At 44.3% G+C, this 21,757-nt stretch overlaps 1 protein-coding gene across 2 annotated transcripts; it reads right to left on the bottom strand.

Annotated features, from left to right (window-relative positions):
- Positions 1–7,494: 7,494 nt before the first annotated feature.
- CALM1 (calmodulin 1) lies at positions 7,495–18,562 on the bottom strand. 2 transcript variants are annotated; one of them, XM_004434200.3, is made up of 6 exons: positions 18,372–18,562; positions 15,496–15,526; positions 14,432–14,575; positions 12,214–12,320; positions 11,243–11,378; positions 7,495–11,064 (listed from the first exon to the last, which is right to left on the bottom strand). In XM_004434200.3, the coding sequence occupies exons 1-6, from the start codon at positions 18,372–18,374 to the stop codon at positions 11,036–11,038; spliced, it is 450 nt and encodes a 149-aa protein (XP_004434257.1). In that variant the 5' UTR covers positions 18,375–18,562; the 3' UTR covers positions 7,495–11,035. The 2 variants fall into 2 exon arrangements, with proteins under 2 accessions (XP_004434257.1, XP_087304186.1); XM_087448060.1 differs by lacking the exon at positions 18,372–18,562 and having other exon boundaries at positions 15,496–15,532.
- Positions 18,563–21,757: the final 3,195 nt, after the last annotated feature.

A 21,757-nucleotide genomic window follows, 5' to 3' on the forward strand; every position in this document is an offset into this window, starting at 1 on the left:
TCTCTCTTCTCCCGTGTAAAATAACCATTGGTTTATGGGGTTACAACCAACACGTTCATGATGTATTTTATTTAATACATTGCTGGATTGAGTTTAATATTTATATTTGTATATTTTTGCATCTAGGTACTTAAGACCAGCCTGTAATTTTCCTTCCTTCTTATATTCTTACCTGGTGTGGATGATCAGTTTTAACATATCTCTTTTTTTCTATTTTCTGGAAAAATTTGTCAAGAATGAGTAAAGAGTGACAGCATAATTTTTTTTCATTTCCTGGAAGAAGTTTGTTTTGTTTTTGGTGTTGCTTTGTTACCTGTTACTTCAAAACAAATAACCGCAAATATTAGTGGCTTAAAACAACCAGCATTTTATGTTATCTCATGATTTTGTGGGTGAGGAATTCAAGCAAGCTTCAGCCAGGTGATTCTTCTGCTCCATGCGGGGTCAACTGAGGTTACTCTGTGGTATTCAGCTGGCAAATGACCTGGTCCGGAGGATCCAAGATGGCCTCACATATCGGGCACCCTGGTGCGGACAGCAGGCAGGAAGGCTCAGCCCATCATCTACATGTAGCCTCTCCAGCATAGAGATCTCAGGGTTTCCAGTGTTCCAAAGACAGAATTGGAAAAAGCTAATTTCTTAAGGCATGCGCCTAGAAACTGGCACAACCCTTCGACTGTATTCCATTGGTCAAAGTAGTCACAGTGCCCACTTAGATTTTACGGGATGGGACAAAGACCTCATCACTCAGTGGGAGGAATAGCACAGTTTGTCAGCCACCACAGATAGACTTTTTGTGTGTGTGAGGAAGATGAGCCCTGAGGTAACATACATGCCAATCCTCCTCTTTTTTGCTGAGGAAGACTGGCCCTGGGCTAACATCCGTGCCCATCTTCCTCTACTTTTTTTTTATATGGGACGCCGCCACAGCATGGCCTGACAAGCAGTGCATCGGTGTGTGCCCGGGATCCAAACCCAGGCTACCAGCAGCGGAGAACATGCACTTAACCACTACGCCACGGGGCCGGCCCCCAGATAGACGTTTTTTTAACTACTGATTAGATTCCTTTAATGGTTATAGTTTGTTTTAAATTTTCTACTTCTTCTTGAGTCGGTTCTCTAGGAAAGTGTCCCTTTTATTTTAGTTTTCTTATTTATTGCCATCAAATTTTTTATAATATACTTTAAAAAAACATCTCTGGTTTATTTGTGGTTCTGACTCCCTTTTCATTCCTAACATTTCTTTCATCAGCACTGCCTGAGATTTGTCTAATAATTTTTCTACTTGAAACACCAGACATTAACTTTTATTATAAAACTATAATAATTAAACAGTGTATTAATGGTGAAATAATAGACAATAAATCAATGAAACAGAAGAGAAATATCATCTGCAATATAAGCAACTCCCAGGATGACATTATCTTTCTGTAACGTTCTCTCCACTTCCTTGACTTTTTAAAAAAATTGTGGTAAGATATACATAACATAACATTTACCATTTTAAACAATTTTTAAGTGTACAGGTCAGTGGTATTAAGTACATTCACATTGTTGTGCAACCATCACCACCATCCATCTCCAGAACTTTTTTATCTTGCAAAACTGAAACTTTACCCATTAAACAATGATTCCTCATTCCTCCCTCTATGGCAACCACCCATTCTACCTTCTTTCTCTATGAATTTGACTATTCCAGGGACCTCCTGTAAGTGGAATCATATAGTATTTGTCCTTTTGCGAGTGGCTTATTTCATGTAGCACAATGTCTTCGAGGTTCATCCATGTTGCAGCATATGTCAGAATTTCTTCCTTTTTAAGGTTGAATAATATTCCATTGTATGTATAGATCACATTTTGTTTATCCACTCACTCATTGGTGGACACTTGGGTTGCTTCCACCTTTTAGCTATTGCGAATAATGCTGCTATGAACACGGCTGTACAGATATCTGTTTGAGTCCCTGCTTTCAATTCTTCTAGGTATAAATACCCAGAAGTGGAATTGCTGGATCATATGGTAACTATATTTTTAATTTTTTGACAAACTACCATACTGTTTCTAATAATCTTTTCAAAGAGCCAACTTTTGTCTTTGATCTTTTTTTTTTTTTTCTGTGAGGAAGATCAGCCCTGAGCTAACATCTGCCAATCTTCCTCTTTTTGCTGAGGAAGACTGGCCCTGGGCTAACATCCATGCCCATCCTCCTCCACTTTATATGGGACACCGCCACAACATGGCTTGACAAGCGGTGCGTCGGTGCGCACCTGGGATCCAAACCTGCGAACCCCAGGCCGCCGCAGCGGAGGGCACGCACTCAACCGCTTGCGCCACCGGGCGGCCCCTGTTGATCTTCTTTATTGTGCCTTTGATTTGTATTTCATTAATTTTTACGGTTATCTTTGATAATTCCCTTCTACTCTCTTTGTGCTTATTCTGTTCCTTTTTCTAACTTAAGTTGGATATTTACCTTATTTATTCTTAGCCTTTCTTCTTTTCCAGTATAAACATTTTAATGCTATACATTTCTAAATTGTATCCTACAGTTTTGAAATGTAAAATTTTGTTTTCATTCAGTCCTAAACATTTTCTAGATTTTCGTTATTATTTCTTTCTATACTCATGTGTTATTAGAAGTTTTAATTTTCAAAACTGGATATTTTTAAAGCTGTATTTTTAAAGTTATTTTCTATCCATTGCAGTTATGACAACATGATCAATATGATTTTTAAAAAACATTTGTTGAGATTTACTTTACAATCTAATGTGTAGTCAATCTTAATTATCTAACATATTAATTTCATTTTTAGCATATTTATTTATAGATCTATATTTATAATTATATATAATCCTATAACTATAATTAATATAATAGTTTATTAACTTATTAATATTATTAATGTTAATACCTAATTAATATCTGTAATGTGAAATCTCTAAATACTGGGTGCAATGTTCTACATACACACATCAAAGATCAACCTTGTTAATTGTGTGGTTCAAATGTACTATTGTCTGCTTCGTTTCTTAACTACTGGGAGAAGTAAGTTAAAATCTCTGTGATGACAGATTTGTTATTCTTGTTGTTGTTGATTCTTGCTTTATACATTTTTACGCTTTGTCTGCAACAGTTCTTAAGTATTCAAGTGGGTATACGTTATTCATCGGCATGCTGCTTGGCAGCTGTGTTTGATGATGTTTCAACAGAAAGCCTGCAAAAGCTCCTCAAAAGGTAGAGACGGAGCCTTCCAATATTTTGAAATCCTCTTAATTCAGAGCTCTGAACATTGTAGGCATCAAACCTGAGAACAAATAATCAGAACACCACTCACCCACTCTTTCCTTTAACCAGCTGCCTCTCTCACTACGAAACAGCAAAAGAAGTACGTTGTGAATTCCTTCCGGGTTACAGGCGGCCACTGAATGGAGAGGCCAGGTAGTTATTTGCAAAGCTGAGTTAAAGGATTTGCCCTGTTTGAACACTGCATCCGGGCCCTGAGTTCCTGTCCAGAACCCTTAAAAAAGGATGAGCTTGCTAGGATTTAGCCAACCATTGGGTCATCGCCCACTTCTGGTGTTTTGGGAGGTGTCTCTGACTTTGAGCTGCAATCAGGTCTTGGGAGCTAGGGGTGTTGCATGACATCTTCCAGTTGAAGATCAAGACTTTGGCAGAGAAGAGAGGAGGTGAGATGTGACTAGACGGCATCACTTCCCATGGTGTTAGACAAGTTTGGGCCAGGTCCAGCCACACTACAGAGAAGAGCTCCCGGCTGGGGGCATGAGCGTCTCTCAAGAACTAGTCAGAACACTGGTAGAACCACAGGGTCCCAGAAGAGAAGGAGCAGGAAGAGGCAGGCCTCTGCCAGGGGATGGAAGGTAATGGGATGTTAATTGGAGAGATGAATGGAGAGATGGCCTAACCACTGACCTCTCCCAAGTGTGGTCAAGTGCCTATTAAGGAGATTGACCTTTAACAAGAATGAGACCTCCATCCCTCTCCAGCGGAGACCGAGCCTGCAAATGCCCAGAGATGCTGCAGATCTTTCCATGCAGGCACACCAAGGGAGAGCAACGAGGGAAGTTCTCCGGCCTGGCTTGGCTGAGGGTCCAGCAGGTTTGCCCACGGGCTCTGGGGAGCAGGTACCAGAAGACTAGACACTGGCAACGGTCATTAGGATTTTCAAAGGGATGAGGAGTAGATGCTTAAACAGAAGGCTTGTGTGCTTTTAACAAAGGAAGTGGCAATTTCCAAGAACCAACATGAGCTGGGTCAAATGAAGCAAACTGTAAAACTGGTCTCATTTTCTTCTGTGATAATAGGATTCATATTGTGTGGAAGGAGAAGAGAGCATTTTTAAGCACCTTCCATGTGCTAGCCACTATGCTAGAAGATTTCCATCATCTCATTTACTGTTACAACCACCTTGAGAACACTGACGCACAGAGTTGTCACTTGCCAAAAGGCATGCCACTTGAGAAGGCAGGATATGGACGTGGAGCTGTTTGAAGACAAAACCTGGGTAAATTTCACTAAATCTTGTTGATTCCTCTCAAAGGGTGCTTAAAAAAAAAGAGAGAGAGAGAGGAGCAAATATTAAGCCTGAAGACTTAAGGAGGGGTATGAGAAAGTATGAAAGACCAAGGGTCTGCCTCGGGGAAACAAGATCAGAAATCCAGTGTTAGCTCCACCAGTGTGAAGCAGAATCAACAGGTGGAAGCTAAAAGGAAGCAGGTTTCAATCTATTAAGCATGTTCTCACACTTGGAACTGCTCAAGATGGAATGTGCCGAATAGCCTTTATTAAGGAATTGGTTAACTAAATTATGCCATATTAATATAGCCAGCTCCTAAAAATTATATCCAAGAATCTAAGTATATGGAGAAATGTCCAGTATAAAAAGTGAAAAAGAGAGGATAAAGAATCATGAACACGATTCCATTTATATATGTCCAGAACAGGCAAATCTGTAGAGACAGAAAGTAGATTACTGGTTGCCTAGGAGAATGGGGAGTGACTACTAACGGGTACAGTATTTTTTTGGGGTGATGAAAACGTTCTAAAATTAGATAGTGTTGAAGGTTGCACAACCTTGTGTATATTAAAAACCACTAAATGTACACTTTAAAAGGGTATGCATTTCATGGTACATGAATTGTGTCTCAAGAAAGAGTATAAGGAATAAAAAGATTATAATATATATGTATATATACATGTGATTATATATAATAAAGAATATTATGCTTAATTTAAAAAAACATCCATACAGATTCCAATTTTACCAACTATATCTCTGCATCTATCTGGTTATAAAAAATTCTGGAAGGAAATATAAAGTGTTAACTATATTTTATAAGAGTAGTGGGGTCATTTGATATCACAAATTTTATACAATAAACAGCATTTCTTTTAGAAGCAGAAAAATACTTTTGTAAAAATGGGACTGGGCTGCCTGGTGAGGTAATGAGCTTGTTGTCATGGGAAGTTTTCCAAAAGGTTTGAGAATCACCAGATATGGGTACTTGCACTGGGAAGGAGTTTGACCCACTATATATGACTGAGTCCTTTTAACTAAGATGATATCATTTTATAATTACTTTCTCATTTATTTTCTTTTTTTTTTAATAATCCATTATCTCATACCTTGACTGGTACCAGTATGTATGGGGAAAAAGAATCCATCTTTCACGTAAAACAGAGTAACTAAAATAGAAAAATCACATTTGAAGGGTATACTAAGACTCAAAAAGGGAAAGAAAACTATTTTAAAAGCCAACTGTATACGCTTACCAGTAGCTAGGATAAAAAGCTTATGTTGTAACAAAATATTTAAGAAATTATCTTACTAGAGGAGGAGCCTCCAGATTTTCCCTTTCAGCTTTGTAAAAGGGAAAATAAAACTTGAAAATGTGGCATTGGAAATACTATCTGAATGTGTAAATACACACTCACTCCAAGGGTGGCTGACACACAGGCAGGACATAACTCTTCTGAGGGAAGCTGCCAATTTTTTTTTAACCCAAGTTCGGAGATTGTTGACCATGTGATGGGAGAGCCAGCCAGCTCCTCGGCTCCAGCCAGCTCTCCCGTGGGTGCCGGAGCATGCGCTGACTCCTCCCACTCCCTGGCAGAGGGCTGAGAGCAGTGGGAGAGGAGGTGCACCAAGCTATAAAAAACTTTAAGTTTTATTTCCTTCTAAGGCGTCCTGAGTCACTGGATGCTCCAGCCCCCAAGGCCTGGGGAAGTTCAGCTCAAATCGGAAATGTGTATGTGTGTTTTTTTCCTGAGCCAAAGCCGCTGAAAAACCAGATGACGTTGTCACTTGGACTGAATCTGTCTTGCGGGCCTGGTGGTAGCTTCCTACTTCCGTCCTGGGAGGAGGATGGAAGTCACTTAATGATTAGTTTCTCTGACCCACGTTCCAAGATTACATCACAGTCTTAACACTAAGATTACCCTCCACTCCACCCCCAACATGGAGCTGCTGAGACTTTAAAAACCCCATTTGTCAGCTCAAAGCATACGGCACTGCCACACTACTTTGCCTCCCACCCTTTAGGCTGCAGTTTCAATTTAAACACCAAGTGATGCCAAGCCAGGTTGGTCAGAATCCTAGAAAGCCACAGGTAGAAGGTACCTAGTCCAATAACCTTGTTTTACCAAGGAGGAAACCACGGCCCAAAGAAGGTAACGAACCCGCCCAAGGCTACAGAGGGACAGAACCAAAACTAGGAGACAGGCCTAAAGTCTCAGAGAAGAGGGCTCTGTCCCCACAGTGGTGTGCACATCCTTGCAGTCCCAGCCCCTGTATACAGGAGGGGCTATAAGCTCCCTGGAGATGTGTCTCAAGCCTGTGGCCAAAGAAGGCCCTTACCCTTTGATGGTTCCTCTTTTCAGCCTTCTCACTGCTTCTGTGCAAAGTGGAAAGGAAACGGGCAGAGCAGCTTGGAAAAGCTCCTTCTGGAAAGAGGTGGCAGCCAGGAGGTGGCCTTTCCTGCTTGAGAACCTCATCTAGGAACCAGGGTCTGGGACAGCGCTAACCTTCTACTCCAAGGCTCCGAATGGAAGATGCATCCCACCTGGTTTTCCTCAGCTGCCCTGCTCTTGACATGGGCAGAGAGGTATGTGCTTATGTAATTTAAAATTCCCACCTAATTTTTTAAATGTGTTTCTTTTCCCAACTCCTAGAGACTTGCATTAACACTGAGGCTACAGGGAAATTAATCTTTTCATGGTGTACATTTTCTGCATAAAGCAAGCCTGGATACACTAATAGGCCAAGAGATTGTGTTAATATGTCAGCTATTAACACCCAAACTACTTATAGCTCGAGCGAGGCTGGTAGTGGGATGTGTTTGTGGTAGTTCTGGTCCCTCACGCTCATGACTGTGCTAGAGCCTAGGTGGAATTACATCCGAGGGCAGGTATCTTGTTCATTGAGCAAAATGGGTTAAAAGCTACCCAAGCTAAAAACCTACACAATTCGCAGTTAGAGATGAAAGGCTGCAGAAATGTTTATTGAATACAGTGCCAGGTTTATAAATAAAACTTATTTACAATTTCCATAGAGTTGGTCCCCCATCAGAGAGGTGGTTAAATCTCCAAACAGTTTATCTCAAGATTTACAGAAACGTTCAAGTACATCTCCTTTTCAAATCACCACGGTGAAGGGTCACTTCAGTAACAAAAGAACCGCCACCATCTTTGCTACAGACGTGTTTAATGAACAGTATAATAGATCTGGAGAAAGAACACACACTCCACCCATGCCACTACCTTCTTACTCCAAGGGATGCAGACAGCAAAGAATTTCTGTCTCCTACAGGACAACTTCAAGGGATTAAAAAAGAAAATAACTGCCAGCTGGAGGGATAGATTAAGACGCATTCGTGGAAATCTAGTCACTGCCAAAAGGATAAATGTATTTAGGATATACATTAATTCAGATGTTTAAAATAATTGAACAAAGAGCAGACTTGACCAAATTTACATTCTTTGTTTAGGAAGAAGTTCCCAGTATACTGAGGGGCCAATAATACACTGCTACTCTGATGGGCCACAGTGGCACTAGGCCTACTGGACAGCCACTCGTTACTATGTGGTTACAAGTACAATCAGACATGCATTTATAAAGAGAATATAAAAATATGTACAGTAGCTAATTTTCAACGTGTTTAAGTTGCCGAAAGACACCAATTAAAGTGTGCAAAAATTCATTTGTCAAAAAATCAGAAAAAGCCTTCCTTGGCAACAGTGCTTCAAGAGCCCATTTGAAACACCAGGATACATTTGTCTTACTCAACATCTACCCCAAACAGATGGAGAACAAAACTAGGAAAAGTGTTTGCCAAGTACTCAGCAGTTTTTTATGGCAAGTCAAGCAGGATGCCAGTTAAACTAATCACTTTATATATATAAATATATGTATATATTTATAGAGCAGTTAGAAGTAGGGGCACGAGTTTACAGGAAGGTGCTAACCAACCGAAGAGTACTGCCCTGCCACAGCATCCACCATTTCCTCCCACAAACTCACACGGACACCTGGCCCCCGGGCTGGTCGTCCCCTCAAAGGCCAGAGGAAAAGGCCACAGTGGAATCGACTTCACCTCTGCACCAAACTGGAACTCAGCATTCCCGGGAGGAAAGGTTTCTGGTTCCCATGCAGGATCCTGGCCACACAAGAATCTGGTTTCAAAGGTAGTCTTTTAGGAAAGACTGTGGGACCACTAAAGTGGAGTCCACTCAGCTTCTAGAAAAAGACTTGGTGAGAGGGTAAGATAGAAGGCAGCTTTCAAAAACAAGTCAAATCACCCCCAACCCTCTTTGAAACTACCAGAAGGTCCTCAGCCGCAGGCCTGAGACTGGGTCAACAGTCAGGCAACTTGACTTCCCTGTAAGAAACATCCAGGTCGTTAACTTATTTTAACCAGGTGCCCTCAGTCCTCCCTATCTCACAGGAAGAACCCCCAAGGTACCCTTAGGTGTTCCTTCCAGACTCAGGGAATTATGAAAACCAACCCTAGCTCATGACGTCAACCTCTCTTCTACCAACCACCCGGCCCAAGGGCCAGCAGCAGAGGCGGATGGGCGGGCTCCTCTCCACTGCTCTGACCCACCCCTCTGGCAGGAAATCCATCAAGCTGCAAAATGCCAGAAAGACAGGGAGTAGGAGAGGGAGAAGCCAAGGGTCTCTATAAATCAGCCCTGAATGCACCCATTTGGCTGCCAAGAGCTTCTTGCTGCTTCGCTAGCAACCTGCCACTGTTCCCTGGCAAATTAAAACCTCCCACACAAACACTCAGAACCCAAATCTCCTTGCTAGTAAGATAAAACCAGTTAACACCCTGAAAGATGCACATCCAGCCTTCACTTCAGAGAGTTCCGCACTAAACGCAATATGCCTGCAAGGGGGCTTTTTAAGTGGACCAATCCCACTGCAAAGACCAGTACCAGGATCTCTTAGTTTGGGTTACAGGTTTATAATCAGACAACTCCCTCTGGGCTGGAGTTTTACTTTCAAGCTAGGGGCTAGCATTAGTTCCACTTAGAGGAAGAAAGCAACGTCAAGTCAACTTAAAAAAGGTAAAAGGAGGCTAAGGTAAATAAAATCATAAATTAAAAATCGTGAATCAAAGAGTGAGTGGTAGTGTCTTCTAGGCATGAAGAGACTGGCTTAGAAAAGTGACTACTGCTTCTACCACACACAGCGAGGATTGAATTACAGACACACTAAATCATGTCTCTTGCACAGATGGTCTCAAGTAGTTACATAAAACAGGTAATCAGCAGCACGACTGAGAAGAACCCCTAAATACATGCTTGAGAGAAAGTGGTTTTTTTCCTTCATTAAGAGCTCTACTGCCTGAATAATCATTAAGTTACCAAGAGTCACCCCCCACCACCCCCCACCCCGGTGAAAACACAAGTAGACCTACATGTCCAGAGATATGATGAAGCAATTATTATCTGCTTGGTTTTAGGCAAGGTCTCAGGCTCAGAGGTTGGTGCTAGGATATCAGGAGGGAGGGAGGGAAACCCAATGCTGGGCTGTGGGCATTTAAAGGCGCACTGGCCTCCCCTCTGACTTCCTTGTCCCCGTTTAGATCTCAGCTTTACAAAGCATTTAACACCACTTTAAGTTAATGGTCTTTTTATTGGAAAAAAAAAAAAAAAAAAAAGACTAGCATTTACAACTTGGAATGGACGTAAATTGTAATTTCTTGAACAGCAATGTTGATGGTTGTGCTGAAGTCCACAGCCACAGCCTACTCTGCTGGCTCCAAGTCATGGTTCAGAAGGTTTTAAAAACAGAGAGTCCAAAGATGCTCCCTTGGTAAAAGTTTGTTTTTAAAAATTTGTGTGAACAGTGACAGCCTGACACCCACTTCGCTCTAGTGCAATGCAGACAATGCTAAACCAAAACACACAGGCATGCCACCAGGGTGTCATCGTCACCACGGGTCAGGGCACACGGAAGTACAAGAGGACCATCCTGCTAGTGGGGCTCTGTCTAGACAGTTTATCCTTCACCCATTTTTCTGCACAGCATCCTGAGGTAAACCAATTTTAAATATGTCTGTTTTCAGTAAACCAGCTATGACGATTTATACTAACACATTGAACTAGAACCCATTTGAATAGGTTTTGAATTTGTTTTTTCGTTTTTCTTGTTTTAATACAAATGCCTGACTCTGCTCAATTGTCAAGCTGCATGCATGAAAAACCGGCCAGCCCAAACAGTGTATTACTTATTAGCAAATGGACCTGCAAGGAGTCCACCAAGTGCTTCCTTATCGTTAAGGTAGTACAAGGAGTTATATCGTAAAACTGATGTGTAGCTTCATCTTTAGGGGACAGGACCACCAACCAATACATGCAGATTTTTTGTGTGTGTGGACAGAAGGTACTTTTGACATTCAGTCTTGCTATATAGAAACAGAATGAGTAAATGAATTTTTTTTTTTTTTGCAAGAGGTAAGTAAAAGATTCAATTTGATTCTTCTAGAGGGGGGAAAAGGAGTTGAAAGTAGGTCTTCATTTTGCAGTCATCATCTGTACGAATTCTGTAAAGACAAATAATCATAACTTTTGGTTACGTTCAAAAGCAGCTTTAACGAACACAACATCTCTACTCTGCATTAAAAAAAAAAAAAAAAATCAGTGAAGGTCTAGTGAAACAGTTCTTTATGGAGCCTAAACGGAAGACTATTAAAAACTAAGCTAAAGAAACGTCATGTTTACCTTCATAGTTGACTTGTCCATCTCCATCAATATCTGCTTCTCTGATCATTTCATCTACTTCTTCATCTGTTAGTTTTTCTCCTAAGTTTGTCATGACGTGACGTAGTTCTGCCGCACTGATGTAACCATTGCCATCCTGTGAAGGGTCAGCAATTGTTACTGATAGAGGTTGATGGGGGTTCAGTGTGGGCAAGGTCTCTGACTTAATTATGCCCTCTCAAGTTACTGCCAACTCTGGACATTGACAATCCTCCCATCTCCAGTTCCCACTTCTACCTACTAAATACATGCAGTCAGTGAATGCGAAAAAGGCAGGGGCTCTTCAAAATTTAACAGAAATTGAAAGTAACAATCAAGAAACTTGGTTCAAAATTTCTCTGCTACAGTCATGTGTCACATAACGGCATTTCGGTCAACGACAGATCGCATGTCTAATGATGGGCCCATTAAGACTAGTACCACAGGGCCGGCCCCGTGGCTTAGCGGTTAAGTGCGTGTGCTCCGCTGCTGGCGGCCCGGGTTCGGATCCCGGGCGCGCACCGATGCACCGCTTCTCTGGCCATGCTGAGGCCGCGTCCCACATACAGCAACTAGAAGGATGTGCAGGTATGACATGCAGCTATCTACTGGGGCTTGGGGGGTGGGGAAGACTAGTACCATAAAGCCTAGGTGCATATAGGCTATACCATCTAGGTTTGTGTAAGTACACTCCATGATGTTCACACAACCACGAAATCGCCTAACGACCCATTTCTCAGAACACATCCCTGTCGTTAAGCGGCGTGTGACTGTATGTACTATGCTTACCCCCCGCCAATAAAGTTACCGCAATTAAGTCAGGATATTTAAAAGTGAGATTACAGAGGCTCAGGCAGTTAAGTGTTCTAACCAGAACAGACTGTCAAAACTTTTAAAAATGATAGCAAAAAAGCCATATTTAAGTACTGTCTGCAACGTAGACACAAGATTACCTTATCAAAGACTCGGAATGCCTCGCGGATTTCTTCTTCACTGTCTGTATCTTTCATTTTTCTAGCCATCATAGTCAAAAATTCTGGGAAGTCAATGGTGCCATTACCTCAAATTAAAAAACAAAAAGCTCACGTAAAATAAGCACTCCAGGAACGCTCTTCTGCGGTGATAATTTTAGAACTACTTTATAGAATGGTAAGCACTTGCTAGGACAAACTGGTAAATTATTTCATTAGATTCAACCACTTGTGGGTCTAAACTGTTCACATACTTCACATGTAATTTCACATGATTCACATAATTCAAACTAGTAATGAGTACCCTGGATAGCATTTAATGATGCCAAGGGAACTGCACATATGGATTCCTGACCACGGAAGGGGGCTGTATAGTTCCAGAGGGAAAAAAGCACACAGCACCACAGGCTGACTCTTTCCACTCCCAAGGGAAGCATTTGAGACTGCCTTCCCCTGAGTTAGGGACAGCAGTCAGCTCTAACTCCGGTTAGTGATGCTAATAAAGGCCCATAATTGGGCCACCAGGAGTACAAAATGTTTTTAGGGAAGAAAAGGATTATGAGAGGGGAAAAACTGACTTTGTTATGCCAGGAACCATAAAGTGTTAGAAAGTCTTCTCCAGGAGGCATTTCTCAGTCACATTATGATGATAAGTCACCCAATCATTTTCTTCCCAACTCAGCATCTTTATCTCCCATTAAGGGCAAGGGTCAGAAGTGTTTTCACAGCTTAGATCATTAACATTTAGGACACTGTGTCAGAAGAAGCTGTTCTATGGCCAGTATTCCAAACAACTCCTCCTCTAAAACTAAGAGTTAGATGAACACCCCAAAGACAAGCCACCAGATTAATAGTGTAACTTGAATTAAATGGAAATGAAATTAAATTAGAAGAAAAAAGCCTTAGGTTAAGTCACTCATTTTCACCAGTACCTTTAAATCAAAATAATTCAGAGATCTTTTCAAGTTCTTTTGGCCTCCAAAAGTTTAAATTATTTAAAGTGCTATCTCATAGCCATACAGAGATAATGGCCTTAGGCACCATCATACTTATTCATTGGAAATACTAGATTCTGAAGCCTGAGACAACTTCTCCCCGCCTATCCCACACAATCTGAGGGGACCAGTCCATTTCCCAGGGTTTACAAAACACAGGAGGGAGCCACTCCACGTTCCCAGATGGCTGATCCTCTTAGCAGTCAAACTAGAGAGAACCTTTTTCCAAACAATATTAAGGATGAAAACAGTCTTTAGAAGTAGCTCAGATGGGCTGAAATGATTGTTAAAATGCCTATCCAAAACCATTGCTTCTAAATGTATGTGACCAAACAAGTGTAATTCTGCTCTATCACCTTAAGATATCATATTTTTTTAAATGGCTACTAATCAAGGCAATCATCTAGAAAGCTGGAGTCTAGATCCAAATTGTTTCTTAGTTCCTCTTTTAAAAATTTACTCTGTTCTACAATGTTCTGTAGTACACATATATGGGTCCCAAAAATAAGGGGTTTTTTTGGGCGGGAGGAGAGCGAGTGCTCAAAAACTGTTTACTAATAGAAGTGAGCAATGAAAGGTCTGTTGTCCAGTGTTCTGGAGTCCCAGAGGAAGAGATGACCGAGTGGTGACCAACTGCTACAGGGGTTACTGCTCGTTCCTTGTGGCTCTGCACCTTATACATCTTCCCTTTCTGTTAGGTTCTGTAAACCTACTCCCTACAGTCATCATGCAGCCTGCCTCGAAGCCTCACATGATCCTCAAAATTCTCTTCAATAAACACACCTACAGCTCACACTGTCCTCAATTCTACATTACCGTCTAAGAGTGCTCTTCTCCCACTTTGCGTGGGGTTTTTCTCCTCCTCTTAGAGACAATAAGCTTTTCAAAAAGATCTACGGCTACGTATCTTTACTTCCCCCACAGGACTCAGTGCAGACTCATGTGACAGTTGATAAATTGAGCTGTAGGTCACGGCATGTAGAAAAGAACAATACGGTGATCCGATCCAAGAAATGTTCTAGACGGTAAGCAGGGCAAAAGGTAGGCCCATAATCTTCTATTTTAATTGTCAATGGCCGTAAGGCAACCACAGAAAGGAGCTTTGCACATTTGCTTTGCTCTGGGGACCTGAAAGACAATCCTGTAACATGTCTGAACTTGAATTACACAACACTGGCGCTCATTCAGTGTTCTAACAGCCTTACCATCAGCGTCCACTTCGTTGATCATATCCTGCAATTCGGCTTCTGTTGGGTTCTGACCCAGTGACCTCATGACAGTTCCAAGTTCCTTTGTTGTGATGGTGCCATCTCCATCTTTGTCGAATAGGGAGAAAGCTTCCTTGAATTCTGAAAACAAAAGTTTACCTTTCAGAATGAATGTCTTTACGCAACCCAGCCACAGCACACACTTCCCTTGGGCTTGCCAAAGCAAGCCGTCCAAGTTGTGCAAGTTATCAGAAACTGCCTGGCCTTTATCTACTGAAATAAATATCACAAGAGTCCTGTTGGACTGGCCTTCATACAGCAGTCCATAGAGCAAACATTGCTCCATAAAAACCACAATATTCTCATATTTTTACATGCTTAAATTAGTCCTAAGTCCAATGTAACAAGTGAAGGTTGGTCCACGTGTTCCCTTAAGGTCCTTTCCTGTTAAATTTCTATAGCTATAAGAACTCCTTGTTTCATAGCAACATGAAAAGGTTACTAGAAATGTACATTCCCAGGTAACCAGTGTGTTCTCTCTATATGGCTTTCAGAATATTTCAAATACATTTCTGGTTTCCTAAAAAGAAACCATCTCAAATAAGGGGAATATTAAAAGCTAAAATCTAAACTAACATTACTTCCTTCCCAATTATTATAGTGGTCCTAACACTCATTTTCACCCATTCCCATCTATTTTAGAACAGCACGCACAAGCTCTCATTGTGAATTACTGAAAGACCTGTGGCATAAGAATTCTAAACTACATTTTTGAGTAGCAGGCTCCATGCAATCTCATTATATGCAAAGCCTCGTACACCGTGAAGCACAAATACTCCAGAGTGAAACAAGCAGGTATTCTTAGTTCCATTTCCTTTCGCATTATCTCTAAAATACTGCCAAGGAGTAACACTTGACCTACATATATCTGCTTATTATTTTCACTTAAATAAATTCTTAGAGAACTGCTCAGATTCTAGGAGGGAGGGGACAGAAGAGTCACCAAAACCAAGTCATGCCCAGTTCTAGACTACTGGAACTCCCTGAAGTCGTCAACTTACCAGCGATCTGTTCTTCGGTCAGCTGATCAGCCTACATGAAAAAAAGGTTATATATCAATCCACAGGGGTTTGAGGTCAACACAGTTCTTCCAAATACACCTTTAACAGTGATCTTTCAAATATCAATCTTAAAAAAAAATTGACGTTTGAAAACCTTAGCATTGGCATTTAATGAAAACAATTAGAATAAAGGGAACCCTTTATGCTATTTTAAAAACAAAGGATGACAGGGAAAAGATAACATCTCGCTTCAGGTTTTCTTTTCTGGGCCTACAGCTGTGTGCTCCGAGGTCTAACTAGAAAGGGTCCGTTCATAATTTGAGAAACGGCGCCCCTAGCGGCAAAAGGCCCCACAGCATCTGCTGTAGCCACGGGCTCTGAGAAAGAAGAGCGCCACCTACTGCACCAGGGCCGCCGCAGTCCCCGCCTCCATCCAAGAAGGGCCCCAGCCTGACGCTGCTGTCACCGCAGCCAGGATCTCGGCCAGGGGCAAGCTTTTAGCGCACCTTGCGCATTGCTGCGGGCGCCCCAAATCTCCAAACTGGCGTTACATGATGACACTGGGTTGGATTAACAGGCTTTTACGCCTATTTTATGAGATACAAGTGAAAAAAATAAATATACAGCAGTGGGTTACCCTACCAACTTCATTTCCATGTAATAAACGCTTTCCAATCATTTAAATCAGGCAGTTATTGGTTAAAAGCCTACCATTTACAATAGCTAATGCCTTCGGTCAAATTATCCCACGATTCAGAAGCCAGAAAAAAATGAAACTGTCCTACAACTGAGTTGTTACAAAAAACTGCAAAAATTAAGTACACAGAAAACTACACAATTATGAGACTATACCCTCTCTTTTCTAGAAAGGAGAAACTATTAACTTCGCTGGAGGATATTCACTCTACCCACCTTAAGGATAACATAAAAGCGGCTCACAATAAACAGACTCTACTCGAGGTGGTAATGGCCACGAGGTAATTCTCACTTGCATTATTTGGTCTCTGCAACACCGAACCTGTGCCCCCAGCCAGGGGAATTTCAGATCTCAGAGAGAGCTAAAATGTGTTTTTATTTTAATGAAGGACACCTAATGAAGCCAGTTATGAAATAAGTCCTACTAGACAGCTGACGGTGTTGAGTTTATTCTAACTCTTAAATCAAAACTTTCACAATAGGAATGGTGTTCCAATACACTGATTTCGGGTGGAGGGGCGACGACTTAGTTTTTCAAATTAGAACTGGGTCTCCCTTTCTACCCAGTCACTCCAAGTTGGTTTTCTGTATATCGAATGAAGGAGACACGATGATTTATGTAACGCCAGGGCAACGTCTGTCTTGTACAACAGGAAGCGCTGCCACACCTCGCACGAGAAGCTGTCACCTTACTGGGTAGAACAGTCCCATCTCGCCACAAAACTCTCGTGTTAGAGGGGTTATCGAGAGCATCAGCATTCCTCGACAAAGAAACGCACCGTACGCCACCCCTCCCCCCGAAATATTGCTGGCCGTGGGGGCAAAGGTGCTCTGAACCTGCCAGGAGCCGTCTCCCCACCCCGCCAAACCAGCAAACGCGGTGGCTGATGTCAGCCCTGGCCGCCGAGGAAGGGGGCTGTGGAAAACACACCCAGCGAGGCTCTCAGGCGCACCTGGCAATCTAGAAGCTGCAGAGAAACCGAAAACGTGGAGGGCATCTCCCTACAGACTAGGAAGTGGCGCGGAGCGGGGAAAACGCCGAGCGAGGGGCCAGGCGGGGGTGCGTGCCCCAAGGGCAGGCGGGGTGCAGGGGGACAGGGTGGCTCCGGGGCGGGAGTGGGGGCCCCGCCCCTGCCAGGCCAGAGCGACCCCCCACTCCGGGGCCGCGCGGCGGGTAGGGACCAAGCCCGCCTCGCGCCTCCCACCCGCTTCTGCTCCCCCAGGCGGCGAGCCCGCCGCGCCGCCAGCGCCTCCTCCCGGGGCAGAAACTTCGCGTCTCTAATGGAAACCGAGCCGCGCGCCAGCTCCCTCCTCCCCCCCACCCCGCCGCCCCAATTAGCGCGAGGCGAACGCCTCCCGCGGGAAGGGACCTGCCGGGGTACCGAGGCTCACGCACGCCTTTACTGCCGCACCGGGTGGGGGGCTGCAGGAGTGCGAGACAGGGAGACACGAGCCCCGGCCACACCGCAGGGCCCCACCCGGGCGCAGGGCGGCCGGCCCGCCGCTTCCGCCCTCTCCGCCCCCCACCCCTCGCCTTCCTGCCCCCACCCCACCCTTCCCCGGCTCCTTCCTTCCCAGCCCACGCCCGCGCCGCGCCCCCCGGGAGGGAGGAGGGGAGAGCGGCTGAGAGAGCGCGCCCAACGGGGTCGACTGGAAGGGGTGCGGACGCCGACGGCGCCCCCCACGCCCCAGCCGGAGTAATGTGCGCCACCGGCTCGCTCCGACCCATTCATTCTCCGCCGCCCGCCCGACCCGCCGCCTTCGTGCCCGCGGAGGGGGGGCGTCTAACGCCCAGCCCCGCCCGGCTCCCCCGCCCCCCGCCGCCCCGACTCAGGCGCAGCGCTGCGGGCAGCCCGGGTGCGGCGCGCTGGATGCAGTGGTGCGGGGCTGGGGGAGGGGGTGGATGCGGAAGGGCCAGGTGCGACTGCGGCCGGAGCCCCTGCCCGCGGTCAAGCCCACGGCCAAGGCCAGCTCCAGCAAGGACCAAAATTTAAATGAGGATCCCTGGCCGAGGAAACCAAGATGCAAATCCGGAATGCATCCTTCTCAACCGCAGCTGCTGCGTAACACCCGGAAAGAGAAAACCCCCCACCAGGAAAAAAAGCCGGACTGGACTAAAAATTGGGGAAGAAATCCCGGGCAGGCAGCTGCTACGCCGGCATTTGCCACTCCCGACCTACCATGGTGCGAGCGAAGGGAGGAAGAGCAGAGAGATCGAGGGTGGCTGCACCAGCGCAGGGGCTGTGACGGCGGGGGTGCCTCCGCTGCTCCTGCTGCTGCTAAGGCGCGCTGTGCGCTGAGCCCTGTGCCGCCGCCTGCGCCGCCGCCCAACTGCGAGTAACGGCGCCGCGTCCGCGAGGCTCCCAACACCACTGCCGAAGTGCGAGCCTGCGCTCCGCGATATATATACGGCGCTCCGTATCCCTCCGCCGCGACCGCGGCCGCCTCGCTCAGAGCGACTCTGTGAGGGCCGGGCCTTGTCCGGTTGGCCCCGCCTCCCGACGCGCCCGCCGTCCCGCCGACCCCTGCGCGCCAGCTGCTGCGGGGCCAGGCCCGGGACCGGGACGCCAAGGGGTCGGGGAGAGCCACAGGGTCGCGGGGTAGGTGCGGCGGAGTCCCCGGAGTCTCCCCTCTGGGGCCGGGGCGAGGACAGGGCGTGTGCATAGTCCGACCTGGGGTGGCCGTGGGCTTCGGAAGCCCTCACCCCAGCCCCACCCCCACCTGTGGGACCCCCCCCCCCCCCCCCCCGCTCGCATCTCTTACTGTCCACTGTGGCAGCCGGATCCCCCTGGCCCCTCGCCCCGGGGTCCCCAGCTGGCCGCCTCCCGTTCAGGGAGCTGCGGGCGGTTCTGGGGCAGAGGAGTTGACTGCACACCTTCAGCTGCCGAGGAGAGGGGTCTAGAAGGAGCAAGGCAGTTTTCCTCGTGCAAGAAATTGGTCAGACGTTTTTCTCTTCAAAATTTGAAGCAATGTCTGAGACAAATTATATATGCTCAATTGCTAAATCTGTGCCATGCTCACATGCTTAGCCAGTCTTATTTTAATGTTTTTTACGTTGCAACTGAATATTTTTTGCATGCCTGAATAATATCTCTCCCCTACTGTTTTGTTCTCTTTTTCCTATGGAAAATACTATTCATCCTGGTTCCAGTCTTACTGAAATTAATGTACCTGTACATCTTCTATAGACCTTAAAACCCATGCTTTGAATGTTTTTTCTTAGTTTTCCTGGTCCTGAGAGGGATCAGATCTTTATTCATAAATCCACAGAAACAAAGAAAGAAAAAAATAGATGCTTCGAATCCCCTAGATTACAGCTGAACACACAGCTGATTGACTCTACTACCGAGCTAGACCATATTTTAACGCACAATCTTGATTTATTTCTTTTTCAATAGTTTTTTAATCTTTAGATTTACTAATGTTTTCAATTTTTCTGTAAACTAGAAAAAGGACAATTTCCGGTGTTCATTTGAAGCCCAGAACTTGTAAAAATCTTGCCAAAATGCTGCAATTGCTTTTCTTGCCAAGGCAGAACACAGAATCTGATCTTTTGTTTACAGGGCCTGGGCAACAGTTGCAAGTTATTGTTTGCTTACTCTTTCAGAGAATGTGGCAAAGTGTGTTATTGACAAGCTCTGCTAGAAAGAGCTTTGCTTGGTTATGTTTCTTTCTGGCTTTGACAGAGTCTGGAGAAATATGTTTTGAACGAATGGAAAATGTTCAGGGCACATTGCAGATGTCATAGGACTTCTGAGATAACCTCAAACAAGTATCTATGGAACTGTTCTTACTGATGTTCCTTCTGGAATGCCACAGAAAGAATGAACCTGTTGTTTAAAGAGAGGCAGCAGCAGCAAGCCAGGGAATGGTGCTGCCTTCCCTCTGCAGATTAGAAAGACATTATTCATTCACAAATCTATGAATCTTCACCATCACCATCACCATCATCATCATCAACATCTTGTGCTCATGGGGGGAAACCTGAGAGGGAGTAAAGTGTATATATTAATGGGAGAGTTGGAAATAGGGAAATAGAGGAAAAGGGACTGATACAAAGTCAGTTTAAAGAATGTTCAATAATCCAATGAGTACCAAGTTTAAATGGCCAAACACATTGTTAAAACTGCTTCATTCCTAAGGGAATTTGTATTCTTTTGCCAGGTTTTCCATATAGCAGTTAGTAAAATATATTTTAAAACACAGTATAGGGGCCGGTCCCGTGGCTTAGCGGTTAAGTGCTCGCGCTCTGCTACTGGTGGCCCGGATTCGGATCCTGGGTGCGCACCGACGCACTGCTTGTCAGGCCATGCTGAGGCTGCGTCCCACATACAGCAACTAGAAGGATGTGCAACTATGACATACAACTATCTACTGGGGCTTTGGGGGGGAAAAAAAGGAGGAGGATTGGCAACAGATGTTAGCTCAGGGCTGATCTTCCTCACAAAAAAAAAAACAAAAAACACAGTATACATTGTATAAGTAGGGGAAAATAATGGCCTAGAAATGAAATGTGTTTCATTATTAAGGATTCATTAGCTTCTAATAGTCTTCCATTCCTTATAATTACTTTAGTTAAGTTGCTACAATCTATGGTTTTGAAAACCAGGCATTCTCTAAAATAATATTTATTCCTCTGTTATTTAACCTATTTCACCCAAATAAAATACTTTGAAACTTTTTCATGACTTGACTTGCTAAAAACTACATTTCAGAATCATTTTACTTACTACAGTAAAATTCATTATTCGTGTGTGTGTGTGTGTGTGTGTGTGTGTGTGTGTGTGAGGGGGATCAGCCCTGAGCTAACACCTGATGCTGATCCTCTTTTTTCTTTTTTTTTCTTTTTTTGCTGAGGAAGATTGGCCCTGAGCTAACATCTGTGTCCATCTTTCTCTACTTTAATATTTTTATTTATTTATTTATTTCTCCCAATGCCCCAGTAGATAGTCGTATGTCATAGATGCACATCCTTCTAGTTGCTGTATGTGGGACGCGGCCTCAGCGTGGCCGGAGAATCTGCGTCGGTGCGTGCCCGGGATCCAAACCCGGGCTGCCAGCAGCAGAACGCGCACACTTAACCGCTAAGCCACGGGGCCAGCACCCACCTTCCTGTACTTTATATGGGATGCCGCCACAGCATGGTGTGACAAGCAGTGCTTTGGTGTGTGCCCGAGATCTAAACCCACAAACCCCGGGCCGCCACAGCAAGTGCTCACACTTAACTGCTTGCACCACTGGGCCGGCCCCAAAACTCATTGTTCTGATTCTTCACGTTTTACCAGCTAGAGTTCTCTTCCAGTAATTCTTTAATGTATCAAAGCACGTCTTAGCTTTCAGGTCTATTGGGTTTGTAATGAGGTCATGCTTTACTCAGTTTTATGGCTAGTTTGACACACTGAAATATAAGAAGGTCAAGTGACTTGCCCAAGATCTTACTGTGAGTCAGTGATGGAGCATAAAATAGAATGTGAGCTCTTGCTCAGAGCTCTAATATTAGATTATATATTAGTAAAATCAATATCTGAAATTTTTAAACATACAACGTGAAGGATTTGCCTATTTC

The sequence above is a fragment of the Ceratotherium simum genome, chromosome 24 (assembly GCF_057802395.1).
Source record: "Ceratotherium simum simum isolate JZ-2026a chromosome 24, ASM5780239v1, whole genome shotgun sequence".
Lineage (NCBI taxonomy): Eukaryota > Metazoa > Chordata > Mammalia > Perissodactyla > Rhinocerotidae > Ceratotherium > Ceratotherium simum.

Coding starts and splice junctions, on each gene's coding strand:
- CALM1 (XM_004434200.3), bottom strand. Junction 11,379..12,213: donor CATTCCGAGTCTTTGATAAG/GTAATCTTGTGT, acceptor GACCCTTCACAG/GATGGCAATGGTTACATCAG. Junction 11,065..11,242: donor TGGACAAGTCAACTATGAAG/GTAAACATGACG, acceptor TTGTCTTTACAG/AATTCGTACAGATGATGACT.